The sequence below is a fragment of the Cyprinus carpio genome, chromosome B5 (assembly GCF_018340385.1).
Source record: "Cyprinus carpio isolate SPL01 chromosome B5, ASM1834038v1, whole genome shotgun sequence".
Taxonomy (NCBI): domain Eukaryota; kingdom Metazoa; phylum Chordata; class Actinopteri; order Cypriniformes; family Cyprinidae; genus Cyprinus; species Cyprinus carpio.
This window is the reverse complement of record NC_056601.1, coordinates 37,973,115-37,996,129: the sequence shown is the minus strand read 5'-3', so window position 1 is coordinate 37,996,129 and position 23,015 is coordinate 37,973,115. Positions and strand designations below refer to the sequence as shown.

Below are 23,015 nucleotides of genomic sequence, written 5' to 3'. Positions count from 1 at the left end.
CAGATTTCTCTCCTGATTCACACCAGAACACTTTTTCACTGGAGGAAGTGTTATTATAGATTAGATAGATTAGATATGGTCCTGTTTCTCTGCTGACGTCTCTCTTGATGATGTTCACTAATGGAGCTTCCATTAGTTGTTTCATTGTGTCCACCTCTAGCGCAAAACAGTCTACAACCAACAGAAAACGACTCCTTTTAGTGCTGCGAACTGTGAACTGTTATTGAGTCATTCCCAATAAACTCTGGAGCAGCTGCATGCGTTCGAGAGCTTCATTCTTCTAGCGTGAAGCAGAACGACGGCCGAAGCGCTTCGGTGTTTATGCGGATGGAAAACTGTAGTAAAATCCTCTGAGCCTTTCCTCTTGTGTGGCTCAATCTACTAAACAAATGATGTTCAATGTAGTTTTGCAGTGTTAAGCTTAATGCTTGAAATTCACTGTCAAGCCTTTACACAGGCTTGTATACAAAAAATAAAGCAGAGAGTTAAAGCAACACACCGTCAGTAACCTTAAAACTATAAGTAAAATGTCCATTTCCAACCTGTATTATACATTTTATGTTATACTTAATTTTTCTTTCATCTACAAGGTAAACAGGTCAATGCTAGCTAATTAAAACCAATATATTCTTGTCTATACATTTTACAACACCTATTTACTTAAGTCATAATTCACATTACGAATTGTAATACTGTTTTGCAGTTTGCTAGTTATTTCCATATATATACCAAAATGCGTCTGTCATATCTAAAGAAGAAATTGCTATTGATTTTTCAATTTATAATTCTATAAAAATTTTATATAATGCCTTCTTTGCGTAGTTCCTTTTTTTATTGCAGTTATTTGTTTATGTATTACACACGTGTGTTTTAATTATACACTTTTAAAACTGGGCACAAATAACCACTGGTAAAAGAGGAACTAAGTTTCATTGCAACTTGTTTTGTATTAAAAGATATTATTAAAAAATACTTATGGCAATTTATATTTTGTCATTGACAAAATTATTTATTTAGGATTACTGATGAAATAAAATAGTAACAATTCTCTTCTCCTGTTACAGTTATTAGTTGTATTTATTGAGCTTTCTCTTACCTTGTCAAAAACAAAATGTTTGCACTGCAAATGCCTGGGTGTTTTAAAACTATACACAACAATAAGTGAAAAAAAAAAAAAAGTGAAATAATTATGAAATGAATTAATGAAAATAATTAATCTTTTGTCAGTTGCTCATTTTTAATAATAATGTTTTAATGATGATTATTTATTAAAAAATGCAATGACAGTATTATTGTTTAGTACCTTTTTTTTTTGCAATATAGAATTTGTGCGAGGAATAAATCACCCCAAAAAAAAAAAACAAAACAAAAAAACAAGTCTCCGCTGTATTCACTCTAAAAGGCTGGTGTTTTTCATATAACAAAAGTGAATGGGGACTCCTGAGAGTGGTTCTGATGAATACTTTCTGCGTTTAAGTTCCACACAGAAAGTCATGCAGGCATTGAACGTCATGAGAGGGAAGTAAATGATGACGGCACTGGAGTCAAAATGAGAGCGAGTATCGGGTTTGATTGGTGTTGGTTAACTGGTTGGAGATGAACTAGTCTGCATGAACCTGGAAAGTCGTCAGATAGAATCACAGTTTGTTTTCTTCTCTCTCATTTTGCTCTCTTTAGTGAGTTTGATCTGTTCAGTTTTTGTAGCTTCAGGTGAACGTGATTAAATGTGTTGTTAGGCCTGTGTGCATTCCATAGCATTCATCCCATCTGTCCTAGCTGTTCTGTCTTGTAACCTCTGTCCATCTGTCCCTCTCTGTCTCTGTCTGTCTTTCTGTCCCATCTGTCCTCTCTGTCTGTCCTGTCTGTTGTCCGTCCGTCTCCTCCAGTCTGCTGTCTCTCGTCTGTCTGGTACCCGCGGTCCATCTGTCTCTCTGTCTGTCCGTACCTCTGTCCATCGTCCCTCTGTCTGCTGTCTGTCCGACCGTCTCTCAGTCTGTCCTGTCTCTCTGTCCGTCTGTCCCTCTGTCTGTCTGGCCTCTGTCCGATCTGTCTCTCATTTCTGTCTGTCTGGTCCGTCCGTCTCTCATCCTGTCCTGTCTCGCGGCTGTCTGTCCCTCGGTCTTCCTGTCCTCTGTCTCTCTGTCTGTCTGCTGTCCGTCCCGTCTCTCAGTCCTGTCTGTCTCTCTGTCTGTCTTGTCTCTGTCCATCTGTACTCTCTGTCTGTTTGTCCGTCTGGCCTCTGTCCACCGGTCTTTCTGTCTGTCCTGTCCTCTCTGCCGGCTGTCCTCTGTCACCGGTCTCTCTGTCTGTCTGTCTCTCTGTCTGTCCCCCTGTCTGTCTGTCCACCCGTCTCTCTGTCCATTCCGTCTGTCTGGTCTGTCCTGTCGTTTTTTTGTCCGGCTTTCTGTCGTGTCTGCCCTGCACATCTGTTCGCCCGCCTGTCTGTGTGTCCGCTTGTCCTCTGTCTGTTCGTTCATCCATCCATCCAGGCTGTCTGTCCTGCCCGTCTGTCGCCGCTTTTTCGTCTCTCTGGTCTTTCTAACTGTCCACCGGTCCATCCATCCTTCCATCTGTCTTTGCTATCTGGCCGTCCTCCGTCTGTCTTTCATGTCTGTCTCTGTATAAAACACTCAGTTAATGCTGTTTTGTCCTCATCATCAACGTTCCGCTTCGTCCCCTGTCCGCTTGTCTCTCTGTCTTTCGTATCTTTTCCATCTCAGTACCATCCATCCTTCCCATCTGTCTTTCTAATCTGTCCGTCCGTTCTGTCTCTCCTCTCTCTCCTTGTCTGTATTCGTCTGTTGGTCCGGCCCATCCATTCCATCTGTCTCTTCTTTTCGTTCTGTCCATCTCGTCCATTCCATGTCCTGCCTGTCCAATCCCTCGTCCTCTCTGTCCTTTGTCTGTCGCTTTGCAATTACTCATCTTTCTGGTCTGTTCTGTTTTTCTCTGTCTGTGTGTAACACCTACTGGGCATGTGTGTAAACGCCTTCCTTCTTGGAGCCGCCTGGTGTGGTCGTCCTGTTGTCTCTCTGCGCTCTGCTCCATATTCCATCTTAGTATTCGACTCTCAGAGCCTGTGGTGGTTTGCACACTGTGTCTTACTGCATGTTAATACAGCAGAGCAGCCCTGCCCAAGTGTGTGTGTGTGTGTGTGTGCAGGTGTAAAAGGGATTGAGTGTGTGTGTGTGTGTGGATGGATTGAGTGATGTGCCGCTCTGTTCTGTAAAAGCGATTGAGTGTGTGTACGCGAAAGTCGTGTGTGTGGAGAATGTGTGTGTGTGCAAGTGTGTGCTCTCTGTAAGGAAGGGAGTGTGTGTGTGTGTGCAGCAGGCGTGTGTGTGCGCCAGTGTGTGTGTGTGCGCTGGAAGTGTGTGTGTGTGTTTTGTGCGACGCAAATGTGTGTGCGGTGTGTGTGTGGTGTGTGAGCCGCATGTGTGTGTGTGTGTGAGCATGTGTGTGTGTGGATTGAGTGTGTGTGTGTGCAAATAGGGGAGGCTGTGTGTGTGTGTCTGTGTGTGAGCGTGTGTGTGTGTGAGCGTGTGTGTGTGCGAGCGTGTGTGTGTGCAAATATGTGTGTGTCTGTTTTTGTTTTTTGTGTTTTGTTGTGTTTTGTTGTGTGTTGTGTTGTGTGAGTGTGTGTGTTCGAGTGTGTTTGAGTGTGTGTATGTGCGAGTGTGTTTGTGTGTGTGTGTGTGTGTGTGTGTGTGTGTGTTTTCTCGGTTTTGACTCATCTCTGAGTCTGACTCATGCAGTAGTTTGCAGCTCGTCCATCTCTGCTGTGGACTCATTTTCTGCAGCTTCTCACCGCTGCATCGCACCGCTGACAGTGTTCACTGGCTGTGCTTCTGTTACAGTCACTTTTTTGCATTGTTGTTATAGTATACGAGTGTAATGGCTCATATGCTCTCAATCCTGCTTAGATTCCTGCCTTTAACATTGTAATTCTCAGTGAGCTTATATGTATACCTCATTACATGCATTAACAAATCGCTTTACATTCATGAAATGTCAACACTTATTGGAAACAGATGTCATGTTCATATTAAATGCCACTCATGAGTGTAATTAAACATGAAGCATTATTAAAAATGAAACAAATAAAATTCAGTTTCATTTCATGTTTTTAAGAATATTTTAAATATTTGTATTGTATTATTTTAGTCATAACAAGTCACATTTCCTGCCTTTTAATTTTGTAGAATATTTATTTCTCTGATATGTGTTTTCCTGATGCAGTTTGGCCTGCTTTTTAATTTTGTAGAACTGCATAAAGGCCATGTTTTGAGAAAAACAACCTTTGCAAGTCATTTTGATAAAACGCTTGCAAAATTTCAAGCCATGCAGTAACTGAGGTCACTTTATTTAGCTAGATCAGTTTGTTTTGTGATATCTGAAGATTTTCTGAAAAGCACACACACATTCTAATTCTGCTTGTTTGTGTTGAGTGTGTGAACGTGTGGATGTTCAGTGCGTCTGCAGTGTGTCATGTTCCTCCAGCAGTGCTGCAGACTGATAATCATCTCCGCCACCATCTTTACCGTTTACTGCACTTATTACTGTAACTACAGCACCATAAAGTGTATTTTTGTCTGTGCCGCCTGTGGCAGAGTAAGTGTTTCCTCATGTTCTTGTCCTCTCTCTCATGGTGAGAAGGAGTAAACAAGTGAGCATTACCACAGATTTGCACGTCAGGCCAGAATGCCTGCGCCTGTGTGTGTGAGTGTGGAGTGTGAGTGGCTTAGAGTGGGTGTTTGTGTGTGTGTTTTGTGCAATGTGTTTGTGAGTGTGTGTAAGTGTTTGAGTGTGTGTGTGTGTGCTGCCGTGGTCGACAGATTCACACTGACGGGTCCAAAAGCCGAGCTGCAGAATACAGGTTTATTTACGTGTAGTTCAAAGGTCATAAGGTGAATTTTGGCAGGCTTCCACAGGGCAGGGGTTTGGATTGTGAGTTTGAAGCAGAAGTGTGCCGACTCTCGCCAAAAACACGCTTGTTGTTGTTTTGTAGACCTTACGGACGAAACCTGAAGAAGAACACTGCAGATGAAAGTGTTGCAGTGGTTCAGTTAAATAAAACATTTTACATTTATTACTTCAGTTTTCCTCTCATGTTTCAAACTGATTTTATTCAGAAATTTTGTCACTGGACGTTTTTAAAAGACTTGCTGTAAACAAATGCCTTTTAAAGGGTTTTCTCTCTTTTTAATTCAGCTAGTTTACAAAATAACATTTCTATTTTTTTTAAGTTTAACTTGATGTACTTAAATAAATAAAACTGAAATAAAAATGAATAATAACTATAGTCACATTAAAAGGCAGGAAAACTTGATGTAATTGATTATAATAAAAATGTTATGAAGATGAATACAAAAATATTTTAAAATTAAAACTATAATAGTATCTTAATCATTCTAAGAAAACACTGATTGAAACGTGCATTTTTCAGTGAAGCTGCTTTGCAACAATATGTATCTTAATCATTCTAAGAAAACACTATTAAAAAGACAAATAAATTGAAACTTGAAATATGAATATTTCAATTTCTCCTATGTGGTTTGCCATGAAAATAGCCTTTGCTGCTGATATGATCGCCATGTAATGGGTGAGTAAGTTGTGTGGACGTGTCAACCATATTAGCGGTCATCACTGCGGGTTAACTAGTCCTGCTGAAGTCTGGTTTGCTGCGGTCAGTCCAAGGGTCAGCACTCCTGCGGAACAGAGCTTTATCTGAGCAGATTAGCGCTTTACTCTCAGACTGGAAACCATTCAAATCAACAAGAAACCACATTCACTACACACTCCACCTCAATAATAAGACAGCTTTCTGAGAGAAACTGCAGGATGGGACTTAACTTTCTGATATCATGATTGGGTGGAAATGTCTCTATATGAAGGTGGTTTGAAATAATTAAAGGGATTGATGACGTCAGCTGGCGCCAGTTTTGTTTTTTATATTTGCAATAATGCAAACAGAAGAATCAGGAAGATCAGGAACATTCATGAAGATTGTGAAAACTGGATCTGTATGTTTTCATTTCTGCGTGTGCGTCTGCGCAGGTGTTACAACAACCAAAACATACGCCTTTTAATAGTTTCACTACCAAAAGTTTACAGTCGATGGGAATTTAAAAAAAAAGAAATTAATTCTTTTATTCATCAAGGATGCATTAAATTGATCAGAATTTACAGTTTATAATGTTACAACACAAATGCTGTTCTTTCTTTTGAACTTTCTATTCATCTGTGAATCCTGAAAAAAATTAAATGTATCTGTTTCCACAAAATATTGTGCAGCACAACTGTTTTCAACATTGATAATAATCAGAAATGTTTCTTGAGCAGCAAATCATCATATTAGAATGATTTCTGAAGATCATGGTGACACTGAAGACTGGAGTAATGATGCTGAAAATACAGCTGCACATCACAGAAATAAATTACACTTTAACAGATATTCACATAGAGAACAGGTAGTTTACATTCTAATAATATTTCCTATTTTTACTGTGTTTTTGATCAAATAAAAGCAGCCTTGGTGAACAAAAGAGACTTCTTTCTACTTTCTGAAGTCAGACGAGTTTTTAGGATAAACTAGGTTGAGTCATTCAGTGTGTTGATGTTGATGTTGATGTTTTTTGCTCCAGTCCCACAGGAAAGAAGTTCCTGCAGTAAACCGCAGCTAATCCCGCTATCTGGGGAACTCGGTGGATCTGGGATGTTTCGATCTCTGCACGGGCAAAATGATGCCCAGCAAGATGCAGAAGAACAAGCAGAGACTGCGCAGCTTGACAACCTCAGCCTGAGCAAGGTACTGACAACACACACAGCTCACTCTCTCAGGTCGTTTGGTTCATTGACAATGTGTGGAGTTGCATGGAAATGTGTAAAGATGTGTGGAGTTGTGAGGAGTTTTTCAATTTGTGTAGAGATGTGTGGAGTTGCGGGTAGTTGTGAAGAGTTTTATGGAGATGCGTGGAGTTGTGTGGAAATGCGTAGAAATGTAGAGTTGTGAGGAGTTTTAAAATTTGTGTAGAGTTGTGTTTGTGTTTTTGCGAAGAGTTGTATATGGAGATATGTGGAGTTAGATGGAAATGTGTGAAGATGCATGGAGTTGCGAGGAGTTGTGTGGAGATGCGTGAAGATGTATAGAGTTGCAGGGAGTTGTGAAGAGGTGTATGGAGATGCAGAGTTATATGGAGTTTTAAAATTTGTGTGGAGATGTGAAGAGTTGTATGGAGATATGTGGAGTTGCATGGAATGTGTGGAGATGCATGAAGATGGCATAGGGTTGTGGGGGGGGAAGGGTTGTATGGAGATGCATGGAGTTGTGTGAAAATGTATGGGAATGCAGAGTTGTGAGGAGTCTTGAGATGTGTGGAGATCTGTGGAGTTTTGAGGATATGTAAATAGTTGTGTAGAGTTGCATGAAAATGTGCAAGATATTGCGTTTATGGGAAGCTCACACTACACGAATAGAAGACTGGTCTTATCATAGCTGCACGCACTACACACAAGCACAACACTACGACGAGGTGGCACACACTTACCTAGTAAACATTCTCCGAGAAGAGGCGCTCCCTAACCATCAGAGAAAATATGTTTCTCAAGCTTTTAAGTGGCTTAGTGTAAATAGGCAAAGTGAGTTCATTTAACCTAAGCAAATTGCTTTTTTTTAAACCACGTTTTCAAACTAACATCTATGCGTGACCCAGTTTGCTTTGTGGAGCCGAGCTGAGCTGCTGTCTGGTTTGTCCTGTAGCTTTTGCTTGCTGATCCTGTGAGGCGTGTCTGGTGCGCTTTCTCTCAGGACTCTGATATGATCTCAACCTTCATACGCTTTCCCATTTTCAGTTCAGCAGACTCTCAGATTCTTCGTTTGCTCTTAATGAGCTGATTTAAAGGGAAAATCTTCATCATCTATGAGTCATAACGCCTGATGAGACAGGAAAGGTTTTGGCTCAGAATTCTGAGATCATGCGTTCATAACTTCCAGAACAGGTCGTATGTGTTCATCATGCTGGACGTTATAGAGGTGTGGTGACGCGCCTCGCCCCGTGACACACTTCTGCCCTACAAACACACACACACATACACACACACATACACACACACACACACAGACTCACTCACCCACATGCACGCACACACACACACACACACACACACACACACACACACCACACAGACTCCCCTCGCACACACACACATGTTTGTTTTTTTGTGAATTGTGGGGACATTCCATAGGCGTAATGGTTCTTATACTGTACAAACTGTATATTCTATCATTCCCTACACCAACCCTATACACCTAACCCTACCCCTTACAGGAAACTTTGTGCATTTTTACTTTCTCAAAAATCTCATTCTGTACCGGTTTATTAGTGTTTTTGAAAAATGGGACATTTGGCTATGTCCTCATTAAGTCACCCTCCTCCTTGTAATACCTGTGACATACCCATGCTCATTATACAAAAGTTAGTGTCCTGATATGTCGCAAAACACAGACATACACACACACACACACACACTCCTTCACGACACTCACTCACTCACACAGACACACACGAATGCACACACAGACAGACACACACACACACATACAAACAGACATGCACGCACAAACAGACACACACACACACACACACACACACACACACACTCCTCTCACACACGCACACACACACACACACACACCCCTCTCACACACACGCACACACACACACACACACACTCTCTCACACATGCACACAAACACAGTCACACACACACACTCTCACACGCACGCACACACAGACTCTACACGCCATTAACGCACTCACTCACACGCAGCACATACACACACAGCAAATCACACGTTCCACACGTCACATCACACACACTCAAACACAAACACAAACACACACAGACTCACTCATGCACACACACTCTCACACGCACAGACTTACACGAGCATACACACACGCGCGCTCACACATACACACACACACACTGATTCAGTATTACAGTTTAATGACAGTAAATGTGATGTAGACCAATAGAAAGGATCTAAATGTGAATGATCTGTGAAACATGAAAATCATTCTCATTCTTCTACTATAAACAAGAATGAATGATTGAATGGAATATATTTTTTTTTTTATTTTTTTCATGCATATTAGCTGTATTCACATGAATTATTATTATTTAATGAATTTTAACTTAATTTTATTTATTTTATTGGATTCTTACTTGTTTTGTTTATTCTAAACAAACACTCATGGTACATAATATTTACTAACATTCACTAAAAATAATCACTGATCAAATGATTACTTAATAATACTTATTATTTATATGAAATTATTTATTTAGTTATTTGGCTTATTTTTATTTAATGATAGTGAAGTATTATTTTTTATTATTTTGAATTTAATTTTGAATTACTTTATTTATTTTATTGTAATGAATTTTTTTTTATTTTTATTGATTTTTAATGACATTGTATTTATTTTAAATGAAATTTCCTCAAAATTCACTAAAAAGCAGTCAGCAGCAGTAATGTGTCGTGTGTGACTGAAGAAGTGTGGACAGACATGTGTTTTGTGGACTGAGATGAAGCGGACCTGGCACTGACTCTCTCCGTTCTTCTCTAAGCTCTCTGTATTAATGCTGCTTTGTCCAGCAGCGCTTTTGCACTTTGTCAAGCTGTTGTGCAGATGTGATGTTTGGGTTTTTTCAGTTCATTTGGTTCTTTTATTAGTATTATAGTTCAGTCCTAAAGCTGCAGATTTTCAGCGTTTGATCCTGAGATGTACAAGAGTGTGTTTTGTAAACGCGGTCTGTAGTTGTAGTGGGGAAGCCTTATCTGAAACACGCAGCTGGCCCATCGACAGACAGACCAGCCTCCATGTCCTATTTCAACCAACCAGCCCCGTGGTCACTCACAAGTGGTCAATCATCCCAACAACAAAGTCAAGACAGACCCCCAGAGAGCCACGGAGCAGCCGCGACAGGTGACTTCATCACTCAGAGTTTGTAGTTTTAAATCAGGAATTTGCTATGTACTTTGGCCAGTTCTATTTGTTTTTAAATATTTCTAATTAATTTATTTTTTGTCTTTTATTTTATTGCATTTTTTTTTTCAGTTAACGAAAACTATTTTTAAGTTTTAGTTATCACTTCATCTCCATCAAATTGCAATTTTAGTTTAGGTTTTAGTGATTCTGTCATGTGCTTTTATTTTTATTCATTTTTTATATTTCTATCTAACTCTTATGCATTATTATTTCAGCAGTTTTAGTACTTCAGCTCAAACTTATTTTTACTCTAGCTCTTATGCATTATTATTACATTTTAAGTGATCTTTTCAAGCTTGTTTTCTCTTCTAGTTTTTCATATTGTGAGCTGTTTTTACAATGAATGAAAACCTGATCTGAAGCTTGTTGTACATTAATGCAGAAATGCAGCCATAATAAGACAGATGATATGTGTTTAATTTTGAATGAAAACCCTCTGAATATTACATTGGCCAGAAGTTTTAATAATGGTAACACTTTAAGGTGTCCTTGTTACACGTTACCTGTACATACTATTATAATAAAAATAAATTATGCATAATTACATATAAGTAAACCAAACACTAATCCTAACCCTAACCAAATAGTAAATGAATGGCAGTAATTAATATTACTCAGTATTTAAATGTATAATTACAGCATTGTAATAGTCCTCAATGACACCTTAAAATAAAGTGTAACCAAATAATTACTCATCTCTGGAATACTCTTAAATAAACAGTTGGGCAATGCCCATTTAGTGTTTGCATTCTTGAAGCTGTGTGTTAGACTGAGCACCAGAGCAAAGCTGAAGGAGCTGTGGTGTTCAGTCTCTGAGGTTTAGCAGACAGAGAGTTCAGAGATGGATGTTCTGAGATTTTCATTAATACACTCACATTCATCACACTTCAGACTTAAAGCTGGATATAAGGAGCACTTCTGACGTTTTGTTTTCTAGACTCACAGATATGATGCCTGCTGCAGGAAATATCTTAATAAAGTCGGAATAGATTAAGCAAATTGCAAAGGAAATCTGCTGATTGTGCTCTGTTTTCTAGATATGGGCTTATATGATGTGGGGTTTGTTTATTTATTTATCCATGCATTTATGATGCTATTTAATTAATTCATTAATTAATTTAGTTTATTTATTGGTCTATGTAAATTTGTCAATTGGGTTTTTATTTATTTATTTTTGCATTTGTTTTTTTTTATTTCTTTGAAATAATTAATAAATTTAGTTAATTTATTGGCCAATATAAATGATTGATTAATCAGTTCATTTTATTTATTTTTTTGTGTAATTTTTATTATTTTTTTTTTATTATTTTTTTTATTTCTGGATTTATTTTGATTGATTATTGGCCAATATAAATTATTGATTAATCAGTTAATTTTCATTGGAACATTTTTTTTTTTGACAATACCTATATATACTCTATCTCTCTCCTATCTTACTCTCTCTACACACACACACTCTCACACACACAGACTTCTCAACACACACTCTCCACACACACACACAAACACACACACACAGACACTCACACACACACGCTACACACACTCACACACACCACACTCACTCTCACACACACACCCACTCACTCACAGCTCCACACACACACACACACGCACCCTCACTCCACCACACTTCACTCACTCTCACGCTATTCACACACAGACACACACACTCACACACACAGCACACACACTACTACCTCACACACACACACACAACATCACACACGGCGCCGCACTCTCACAGCACACAGCCCTCAACAACACGTCCACACTTTCACGTAGCGCCAGACTCTCACACGCAAACTTCACACAACACTCACACACACACACCACTCCCACTATTTTCCAGTCTAAAAATTGGAATTTCATTTTACATTTGCCATTTTTCCTTGAATAACACAGCCTCGGCGAGCAGAACGATCAGTACTCATGCTTGTCAGACTTGTTGAAGGGGTTTTCTTCAGGGAGAGTGTGTTGAATAGATCTATATATATTATTTGGGGCTGTTTACCAGTATCCAGGGTGTGTTTAGTTCTACGGGCCCCCGTGGGCGCTCGTTGGTTGGCTTATCTAATCCTGCGTCTCAGTAACACTCCTTGCTGTTTTATGAGTCGGTGGTTGGGTTTATTGATCCCGCGGGCACAGCGCCGCCCCGCTGCTTGTGGGTCGGTGGACCACAACACACACATAACGGCGGTCCGCTCGCTGAGGCTGTCCGATCCCGTCTGTCGCGCTCTCACTCTCAGAGTTATTTAGACCTGACTCCTCGGACGTCTCTTCTATGGACACACGAGGCTTGATTACATTCCTTACCAGGACAGCACACACACGCGTGAAGACTCACTGTTATCACTTCTCACACACAGACACAACTCATACACACACACGCACACACACACACACACTCACACACACACACACACACACACACACACAACCTCACACACACACTCTCACTCACTCTCTTTCACTCTTCACACACAGACACACACACTCCACACACACACACTCATACTGCACACACACACACTCCACACACACTCACACATACACACACACACACACACACACACACACACACACACTCTCTCTCACACACACACACACACACACACCCACTCTCTCTCACACAACCTCATACAGACAACCTCATACACTAGACACAGACACACACTCACACACACACACTCTCACCCACTCTCACTCACTCACACACACACACACACTATTTTACAGTATAATAATATTGAGATTTTTTTATTTTCTAATAATATTGAGCTATTTTGACACAGACACCCTCATGCAGTCAGAAAGATCAGTGGCTGATGCGTGTCATGATTTGTGAAGGTGGTGTTCTTCAGTGTGAGTGTGGGTGTGATATATATATATATATATATATTTGGGGCTGTTACAGTATCCGAGGGTGGGTTTAGTTCTACGGGCCCCGTGGCGCTCGTTGGCTGAAGCTTTATCTAAGCCTGCCGGCTCAAAGCTTAACTCCTGCTGTGTTTATGAGCGGTGGTTGAGTTTATGTGTCCCGCGAAGACGCCCGCCGCCGCCGCTGATGTCTGACCAGCAAACACACAAACGCTCCTCCGGGCCGAACTCGTCTGCGCTCTGAGATCAGCCGAGAGAACCAGCCCTTCACTCTCATTATGACCTGATCTGGACTCTGAAGACCACGAGGCTGATTAGATTCACATGATCGTTATCATTCATCATTTACTCATTATCATTCATGACGAGTCAAAGATGTTTGACTTGTGTGTGGAGGACAGTGAGAAAATATTCTCACACTCATTTATACTGTTATTGTGTTTATTATATTTATGTAATACTTTATAATATAGCATATGATCATATAATTATAATACAGTATTATAATAATATGAAACATAGTTATTGTGTTTATTATATTTATGTAATACTTTATAATATAGCATATGATCATATAATTATTTATTTTAATGAGTTTTTAATTTCTTATCTTTTATAAATTAGTTTTTTTGAAATTAGCTATTAATTTTTTTACATTTTCGATTTAATTTAGTGGGTTAATAACTTTATGTTATTTTGTGTCATTTGATAATTGTTAAATGTTTTATTTAGCCGTTAATAAAAATTTTTTTTTTCAGTTTATTTGAAGTATTGTAGGGTTTCCATCTTTAACATTATTAATTAGTCTTGATTTGAAGTTAGCTTTATTTTTAATTTTCAGTTTTTTATTTCCAGTTGTAGTTTAAAGAATTAAGTAAGTTTTGTAAATGCTTTTGTCATTTATAGTTTTTAATGTCTTTCTTACATTGCTTTAATTGTTTATTTCAGTTTTAGTAATTATAGTACTTCAACTTTAACATTCAGTAATTTGTTTTGAAATTTGCCTTATTTTATAAAACTGTTTTTTTCAATTCAGATGATAGTTTTATTCATTTTGTTATGTTTTTATTTGTTTCTGTTTAGCTTTATTTTTCAGTTTTAGTTTTAGTAATGTTAGTACTTTTGCTAACATTTATCAGTTAGTTTTGAATTAGCTTTTAGGTTTATTTTCTGTTTTTGTTTTAATGTTTGTTTACATTTAACTACTTTTTCATTTTTGTTTTTTAAAATGTTTTCTTTGTATTATTTTAATAATTTTCAATTCTTTAACATTTATTAATCAGTTTTTAATTAACTTTGTTAAATATTTTACATTATCTTTTTTGTGTATTTCTAATTTATTTTAATTGTTTTGTTGTTGTTGTTGTTGTTGTTGTAATTTGTTTTCAGTTTTAGTAGTTTTAGTTGCCAAAGCAACATTTGTGTTTTTGTATTTCTGTTGTAAGTTTTTATGTATTTAATATGATATGATATAATATGTGACTCTTGGGACAGGCACAAACCAGTCCATAGGGGTCACATTTATTTAAAATTGAGGTTTCTGAATATAAATAAACTAATCTCTCCATTGACTGTATGTGTTTGTTAGGGAGGACAAATCTTTGTCTGAGATACACACTATTTGAAAATCTGGAATCTGAAGGGAGCAAAACAAAATCTAATTTTTATTGAGGAAAATCATCCTTTAAAGTTGTTCAAATGCAAGTTCTTAGCAATGCATATGACTAATCAAAAATTAAGTTTTGATATATTTACGGTAGGACATTTTAACTAAATATTCTTCATTGGAACATGATCTTTACTTAATATCCGAATGATTTTTGGCGCATAAAAAGAGAAATGTATTAATTGTGACCCATACCATGTATTGTTTGTGACTATTGCTACAAATATACCGTGCTACTGATGACTGCTTCTGTGCTGCAGGGACACATTTGTTATATTCTTCACAGCGTGAATCTCTGAGTCTTCATGAGTGTGTTGTGTGTTTTGCGCAGCTGTTCTGGGAGAGGCGGCTGAAGGGTCTGCGCTCGTCGGACGTGTCGGAGGAAGCGCTCAGGACGATGGATCTGCCCAAAGGTTTACAGAGTAAGGCTGGTTGGGTCTGGTTTGTGGAATGCGTTCGCCGATCGCTGGTTTAAAGGGTGTGCTTGTGACGCCAGGTATGGGGCCGGACTCGACGGAACGAGACGCTTCTGTCGGCCACGCTAGCGCGCTGCACATGAGCTCGGCGCCCATCACGGGTCAGACGTCCTCGGCGGCCGAGAAGAACCCGAGCATATGGCTGAACACATCGCAGCCGCTCTGCAAGGCCTTCACCGTCACAGACGACGACATACGGTAAGATACTCCACATTACTGTACATGAAACATCACATGTGTAACTTTACAACATTAATATTCCATGCATTCTAAAAGTATTTGAATGCATTAGTTATGTCTTTTCATCTAATATTTTATTTTATATTAATGCATTAAATAGTGCCTATATAAATATATTTTTAATGCTTATTTTTGCTAATTGTACTTAAAGCTGCAGGTCCGTTACAAATAATCCAAAATCAGTATATTTGCAGGTTTTCAGACAGATATGGAAAAAAAAAAGAGCAAAAACTTACGGACTGAAGCTTAAGCTTTTCATATAATATTTTAAACATACTGAATAATTGGTAACCTTTTATTTTTAATTTAGTGCATTAATTGTGCATTAAGTTTTCATCTAAAATGTTATCATTCTAATACAATACTTATAACATTTTTTCAATTTAATGCATTAAGTGTGCCTTGTAATGCACCTAATAATCACTTATATATACACATATAAGTATTTAAGTACGTTATGGTTTTCTTCTAATATTTATCTTTTATTTTAGCTCAGCTTTATTTCATTTCATTTTTAATCTAACAGCAACAGCTGAGAAATACTGGAAGTCTTTATGCATAATGCATTATAAAAGTGTTTGAATGCATTGATTGTGCTCTGTAATGCTGCAGTGTGATCTCACGTGTGATTGTTTGAATTTTTGTGATGTTCGGCTCTGTTAACAGTGATGTGTTATGTATTCATGGGGTTCCTCGGGGAGTCAGTGTCACCGTTCAGGCCGAGCTGCTTCTCCTGAGATTGATGCACGAGAGGCATTTCACTCCGGCACTAAATTGGATGCTTGCTGTTTGAAAAACACAAGTGGAATAGGATTTTCCTGCTGTAGTTGTTTAGCGTCTGGAGTTTCTTCAGCATACGGATGAGACGCTGGGCCTGTGCTGTGGTGCAGTGGTTAAACGCTGGTTAGCAGAAGGTTGGGTTGAACTATTAACACTTTGAATAAATGAGTCAGACTGATCAGTTAAGTTAGAATCCACTCACCAAGTTCAAATTTGGAGTTTTTTTTCATGAGTTTTGTTCAGCTCAAATTGTTCAAATTTTTTCAGATGTTGTGTTCAGCACAAATTATAGATGCAATGCAAGTGATGGAAATGTTATTGATGGATTGATTATGAGAGATTTATTTTTAAAGTTTTAATTTATATAATTATAGAGTAACTATTTTTAGTGATTGTTTTTTGGTGTCTTTTAGAGGAGATGTTTTTTTGTATTTGTTTGTTTGGTTATTTATTTATTTAAAATAAATTATTTGCATTACTTATTTAATGTTTTATTTCATTTTGTTTCTTTTAATTATTTGTTTAATTAATGTTATTATTTATTTTAAAATGTATTTTATTTATTTGAAATTATTAACATTTTTAATTTTTATTTATTTTCATTTTTTTAATTACTTTAACTTTTATTTCTTTATTTGCAATGAATTATCTATGCATTTATTTTAAATAACTTATTTCAAATGTTAATTATTTTTCATATTTTACATTTTGTTTTAATTATTTTAGTGGTTTTATTTTTTTTAAACGAATTAATGAATTTTTATTCATATTTATGTTTATAGTTTTATTTTTACTGTTATTATATTAATTAATTGATTAATTAATTAATTAATGCATTATTTATGTGTTTATTTTAAATGAACTATTTATTTATTTGTTTACTTAATAAAATATATATATTAGTTTTAAAGTGTATTTACTTATTTGAACATTTAATTGTTTTTATTATTTAGTTTAAAATGTTTATTTATTTACTTATTATTTATTTGTTTTTATTTTTAATTAATTAATTTTTTTAGAATTCATTTATTTGTTATAATGACTTCATTGTTGTCTATTAATAGTTTTGTTATTGTTGATACAGATATGTTTCCATACTGAAATATGGCTGGCAGATTGATAATAATCTGAAGGAAGTAAAAGTCATAATTTCTTCTACCAGGTCCAATGTCTTAAGACAGTTTTCCAGTCCAAAACACAAGATGGCAGTAGACACACATGCATGCAGCGTGTGTGTGTGTGTGTGTGTGGTTTAGACTCAAGCATTAGAGCTGTGTGGTGTCTGTGAGGGCCAGAGAGATTTCAGTCTCTGTGTTCTTCATTTTGTAAGAAGGGAGCGATTGAGAGGTTCATATGAGCAGGAATCAGTGATAGCGTGGCATGCATTAGCGTGTGTTCATCTGCAGATCTTGTGTTGTGTGCACTGATGGAAACTCAGGACTGTCAGCCAATTCATGCACATCATTATCATTCAGCACGCGCTCCTTCCTCCGTCTCGTAAGAGCCGTGACAAAAGCCTCCGTGAGTGTGTGTGTGTGAGCCAATTCATGCACGTCATTATCATTCAGCACGCGCTGAGTGTGTGTGCGTGTATGTTTGTGCGTGTGTAGAGAGTGGGTTTGTTTGTGTGTGTGTGTGTGTGTGTGCGTGTGTGTGTGTTGTTCTTTATGAGCATCTGATGACAGCAGCATGCTCAGGATTCTACAGGATCTTCCCTCAAGTGTGTGTTGTTCTAACGTTAGTCAAGACGTCTTGAACCCAAACATCATGATTTAATTTTTCATCATAATTTTCCTCTTCTCTGACCTTTTTCATCAAAGAGATCATTCATGTCACTTTCGTTCTTTCTTTTTTCGTTCCACTTTTTTTTTTCAGTGGAACACAAAAGATGTTTTCAAGAACATCTGTGTCCCTGCAGCACAGAAGCAGTCATCAGTAGCACAGGTATATTTGTAGCAATAGACAACAATACATTGTATGAGTCACAATTATACATTTCTCTTTTATGACAAAAATCATTAGGATATATAAGATCATGTCATTCATGAAGATATTTAGTAAATTTCCTACTGTAAATATATCAAAACTTAATTTTTTGATATTAGTAATATGCATGTGCTAAGAACTCATAATTGAACACAACTTTAAAGATCTGATTTTCTCAATATTTAGATTTTTTTTGCTCCCCAGAGGGTGGATTCCAGATTTTCAAATAGTGTATCTCAGACAAATATTGTCCTCCTAACAAACCATACTACATCATGGAGAGATGCGGGCTATTATTCAGCTTTAGATGGTGTCAGGTGATGTAGAAATCTCAATTTAAAAAATTGACTCCCTATGACTGGATTTGTGCTACAGGGTGGAAACTGGTATTTAGATATTTTTTTAGTGTTTTAAGCTTTGTATATGGTTCTATGGTGATAAGTAAATAAATTTCAGATTGAGATTTGAGACAAACAACATTGGACCCCATCAAGGTTATCAAAAACTAGAAGTAATAAGTCATTTTTATTTGACAAAAAAAAAAAAAAAAACATAAAAGGTAAAACTTAAACTAAATGAACCTTTTAGAAATATTGCCTTGGAAAACAGTCCTGAAATAATTGTAATAAGTAAACCTAAATTGTAAACATGATAACTATTAAAAATGACAGAAGCACACAACAAAATCATTAACTAGGAAACTAAAATGAAAATGAAATTAAACAAAAAATAGAAATTTCACTTTGATATAAATTTTGCTTTCTGATTATGCGCTGAAAACAAAGAAAGAAAGTGAAACTGAAATACAAACAAATGAAGCCTAATAGTAAAAATGACAACTAATAAAAGCATAAAATGACAAGAAATTAAACTAAAATCAAAATGGCAAAATAAAAATTAAATGAAAAAGATACATTTTGCCTGGTGAACCAAATTAAATTAGTTGACTAAATTCAGTCACTAAAACAACTCACTGAAAATAAATCAAAACTACAATAATTTAAACCTAAATAAAAATGACAGCAATAACAAAATTATAAAATAAAAACTGAAAATATAAAAAATAAATTTTCAAAATATAAAATAAAAACATAATACTAAAATAACACTGGACCTAATTGAATTTCATCTTAAATAATAATAATAATAATAATAATAAAAGAAAAACACTGATACATTTCTCAAAATATATTCTTTTGTTTGTATTTCCCAAACAAAGGTCCTGCAGGTTTTGCAACACATATAACTGATGATTTTGGGCTGAACTGTCCCGTATATGTGCTGATATTGTTCGCTGCTGTACCTTTAAGAGCTGTGCTGTGATTGACTGAGCTCTGTGTAACAGTCTAGTTCATCAGCTGCTGAATAACGAGTAGCTGTTAATGTGTCAGTATGTTAATGAGCTCACGGCTGTGATGCTTTAGTGCTATTTAATGCTTTTTGCCGGTGATCTGTGAACCTGAACAACACCAGCTTTTCATTAGATGCTGTTTATCTCTTGTTTGTGTGAGCTGGGATGGAGCTCCACTCACAAACATCAACTACTTCCACATCAGAAGAGAAGAGAAAGACACTTTTGTTGTGTGTTTGATTGACAGCCAGGTCAGAGCCTTCATCCCGCTCTCCTCCTCTTCCTCCTCAGGGAGCAGGAGCTGAAGGTGCAATCAGGCGCGCCGCAGTCTGGAAAGAAGCTCTGATGCCGGCAGACGGTTTTGGCGCGAGCCGCCGAGTTCCCAGACGAGACACGCAGGGCAGAGCGGCGTCAAAGACACACAGGTGAGGAGACTTCATTACTGTGGTTAACCATTAACAATTAGTGCACAGTTACTCAGTTATGACACACAATCAGAAGACATTGTTCAGAATAATTCTCATCTGACATGACATCAGATTGATAGTGTTACTGAAGTTTAAAAGATCAGTTCAGTTTAGCTCAGATCATCCCAGATCAGGATGAGTTTTGTTTCTTCATCAGGTTTGTAGAAATGTAGCACTGCATCAGTGTCTCAGCAATGGGTGCTCTGCAGTGAATGGGTGTGCCGTCAGGAATGAGAGTCCAAACAGCTGATAAAAACATCACAATAATCCAACAAGTAATCCACAGCACTCAGTCCATCAGTTAAATCTGGAGAAGAACAAAAGATGAAACAAATCCAGCATTAAGATGTGTTTAAACTCAATACATAGAGTCATAATCCATAATACAAACAAACTTCCTCCAGTGAAAAAGTTGTTTGGTGTGAATCAGGAGAGAAATCTGCACAGATCAAGCAGCGTTTAAACAGCTCTAAACTAATATGTGAGACAACAGGAGATGGACTTTTTCACTGGAGGAAGTGTTATTATGGATTTTATACACTCTATGTATTTGAGTTAACCAACATTCTTACTGCTGGACTGTGTTTCCTCTTTTGTCTTCTCCAGCTATTAACTGAGGACTGCATGCTGTGGGTTACTTGTGGATTATTGTGATGTTTTTATCAGCTGTTTGTTGACTCTCATTACTGACGTCGCACCCATTCAATACAGAGCCTCCATTGCTTGATGGCAACTGATGCATTTAAAGCTAATTGTTTACTATTCCATTTAAGAGTTTTTATAACTAATGATCTATTTGTGACAATGTAGTTTAAGACCTCAATAACTGACCTTTATCAACATGTTATGTTCTGCGCAATCAAGTATCTGTTTAAATTCGCTCTTGTGTTAATATTTCATCACGTAGACAGCACATCTCTCTTCTCTCTCTCTCTCTCTGGTTATTTCTGAGCTCACGCTGCCATCAAATATTCAGAGGCTCATTAAGAATCTGTGAAGAGTCCCCACACTTCAGCCTCTTCATCATCTCTCATCATCATCTTCCTCGTGCTCAGTTGTTTTTTTTTTTTTTTTAAAGGGAATTAATAGTTAATATTCCGTCAGTGAGGTCCGCTCCTCCAGTCACCCGTTAGCCGTTAGAGGTTGGTTTTTCCTCGGGTCTGAATCAGAAACCACGGCTTTCTGAATAATCAGCTTTTTGCATTCGCTTTCATTCGCTGCTTCCCTGAGATCTTTCTCTCTCTGAGCAATAACACTGGGTGGAATTAGTGCATCTAACCGCTTATTTGCCACAAGCTCCCTTTTTATTTTATTTCTGCCCTGATTAAAAGCTTCTATGCACATCATGTGGTGTTTTTTTTTTACCTGATGTTCACACACAATGGCACACTTTTTAATGTACACATGCATTAGCACGGACCACTTTGAGCATTGTGCATGCTTCATCTGGAGTGTTTTTGAAGCACTGGTGTTTTAAAACTTAACCCTTACATCATGTTTAAACACATTCAGCGTATGATCATGATGTTCTCGGTCAATTCAGTACAATTAACCAATAATCACACTATGAAAAAACATATTTCACAACTTTTCCTGGAAACAACAATTGTTTTCCATGAAATGTGAATATTATAAATATAGTTTGCTTTATTTTATATGTTTAGATGTAGAGTTCATTTTTAAATTTAGCATTAATACTTCTCACACATTACAAAAAAGTACATTTTTAAAACCATATTTAACAACTTTTTAAACCCATTTTTCTGAAATGTGAATTTATTAAAAAAAACATTTAAAATATTTCGTTTTATTTTTGCATTTAAAATCAAGATTTTTTTTTAACATGAATACTTTCAAAAAAAGTAAATATGAGAACATTAAAGAAACTGTACTGAACAGCTTTTGTTTAACAGTTGCTTTTCATGAAATGTGAATATTATAAACGTTTTTGTTAAATGTTTTTATTTTAAATTTAAAATAAAAAACATGTTCAGTTTGTAGTTTTTTGACATTTGTAAATGCATTTTTTTTTTTAGCATTAATACTTCTTAACATCTACCCCCCCCCCCCCCCCAAAACCTTTTTTCCTGAATGTGAATATTATAAACAAAATCTTTAATTTTTTATGGCTTTCGTTTCATTCAAATTTAACAATGTCAAATTTTAATGGTAAATAGTTCAGTATATTTTTTATCCATATTCATATCACACAGATGAAGGTCTGTAATGTGTTGTGTTGCTGATGTATTATCTGTCGATGGGATGAATGGTTTTTTTTCAGATCACAAAAAACACAGTTTAAATACAAATTAGTGAGGTCCAACGGAAACAGTAGCATTTGCAGTTATTCCACTGGTGTACGTTGGTCCCCTTTCATTCACACATTCACTCGCTCGTCTGTAGGCGTTTGCTTTGATGTGTGCGTGTATGACGGCTTTTTCTCATGAATTTCCTCAGTTTTTTCAGTGCTTGATTAGGAAAAAAAGAAATGGCATGCAACACCTTTTACAGACTCGGGCTGTTGCAGGTTATTATATTTAACTAAAAATTAAACCATAGAAAATGTGTTAAATAAAACATAAATGTTAACCTGAAAATTAAAGAAAATATTTAAAAAAACATTTTATGCTCATTCTCATTTGCATTTAGTTTGAACCTGGATGTTTTAACTCCAAATTACATTATAACAATGTAGACATTTAAAACCGGTGTTATTATAGTAAACTAAAAAGCATGCTCATTCTTTAAACACGTCATCAAATATTAGCAAAAACCAATTATCGATGAACCTCCACTACTTGCATCTTGCCATTTTTTTGTTTATTTGAGGAACATAAACCGATTTCAATACACATTGTAAAAATATCGATAAAAAACCTGTGTCTTGTGTATTTTAAACTCGAGTTTTTGCTTCAGTCTGTTGAATTAAATGCAGTGAATGCGAGAAACCTGTTTTATCTTGAGATTGTATGTTGTCTCTGATGCTGTGGCGGTGTTCATTTTTTTGTGGCAGGAAGTCTTGAGAAAGGTCTTAAAAAGTGATTTGAAAAGGTCTGCAGAAAGCCTGTGGACCAGTCACGTTGACCAAACACAGCGAGCCTCTGCGTTATAATG

The 23,015-nt window shown here is 36.8% G+C and overlaps 1 protein-coding gene across 1 annotated transcript in view; it reads left to right on the top strand.

Moving 5' to 3' along the window:
* The window catches only part of LOC109101171 (methyl-CpG-binding domain protein 2-like), a 22,176-nt gene extending 2,384 nt beyond the window's left edge, over window positions 1–19,792 (top strand). The window contains exons 2-6 of the mRNA XM_042723487.1: window positions 6,653–6,808; window positions 9,858–9,992; window positions 14,933–15,023; window positions 15,098–15,275; window positions 19,726–19,792. Of these exons, the coding sequence (XP_042579421.1) occupies window positions 6,653–6,808; window positions 9,858–9,992; window positions 14,933–15,023; window positions 15,098–15,275; window positions 19,726–19,780 (615 nt within the window). The 3' untranslated portion in view covers window positions 19,781–19,792. The remainder of the gene's footprint in view (window positions 1–6,652; window positions 6,809–9,857; window positions 9,993–14,932; window positions 15,024–15,097; window positions 15,276–19,725) is intronic.
* Window positions 19,793–23,015: the final 3,223 nt, after the last annotated feature.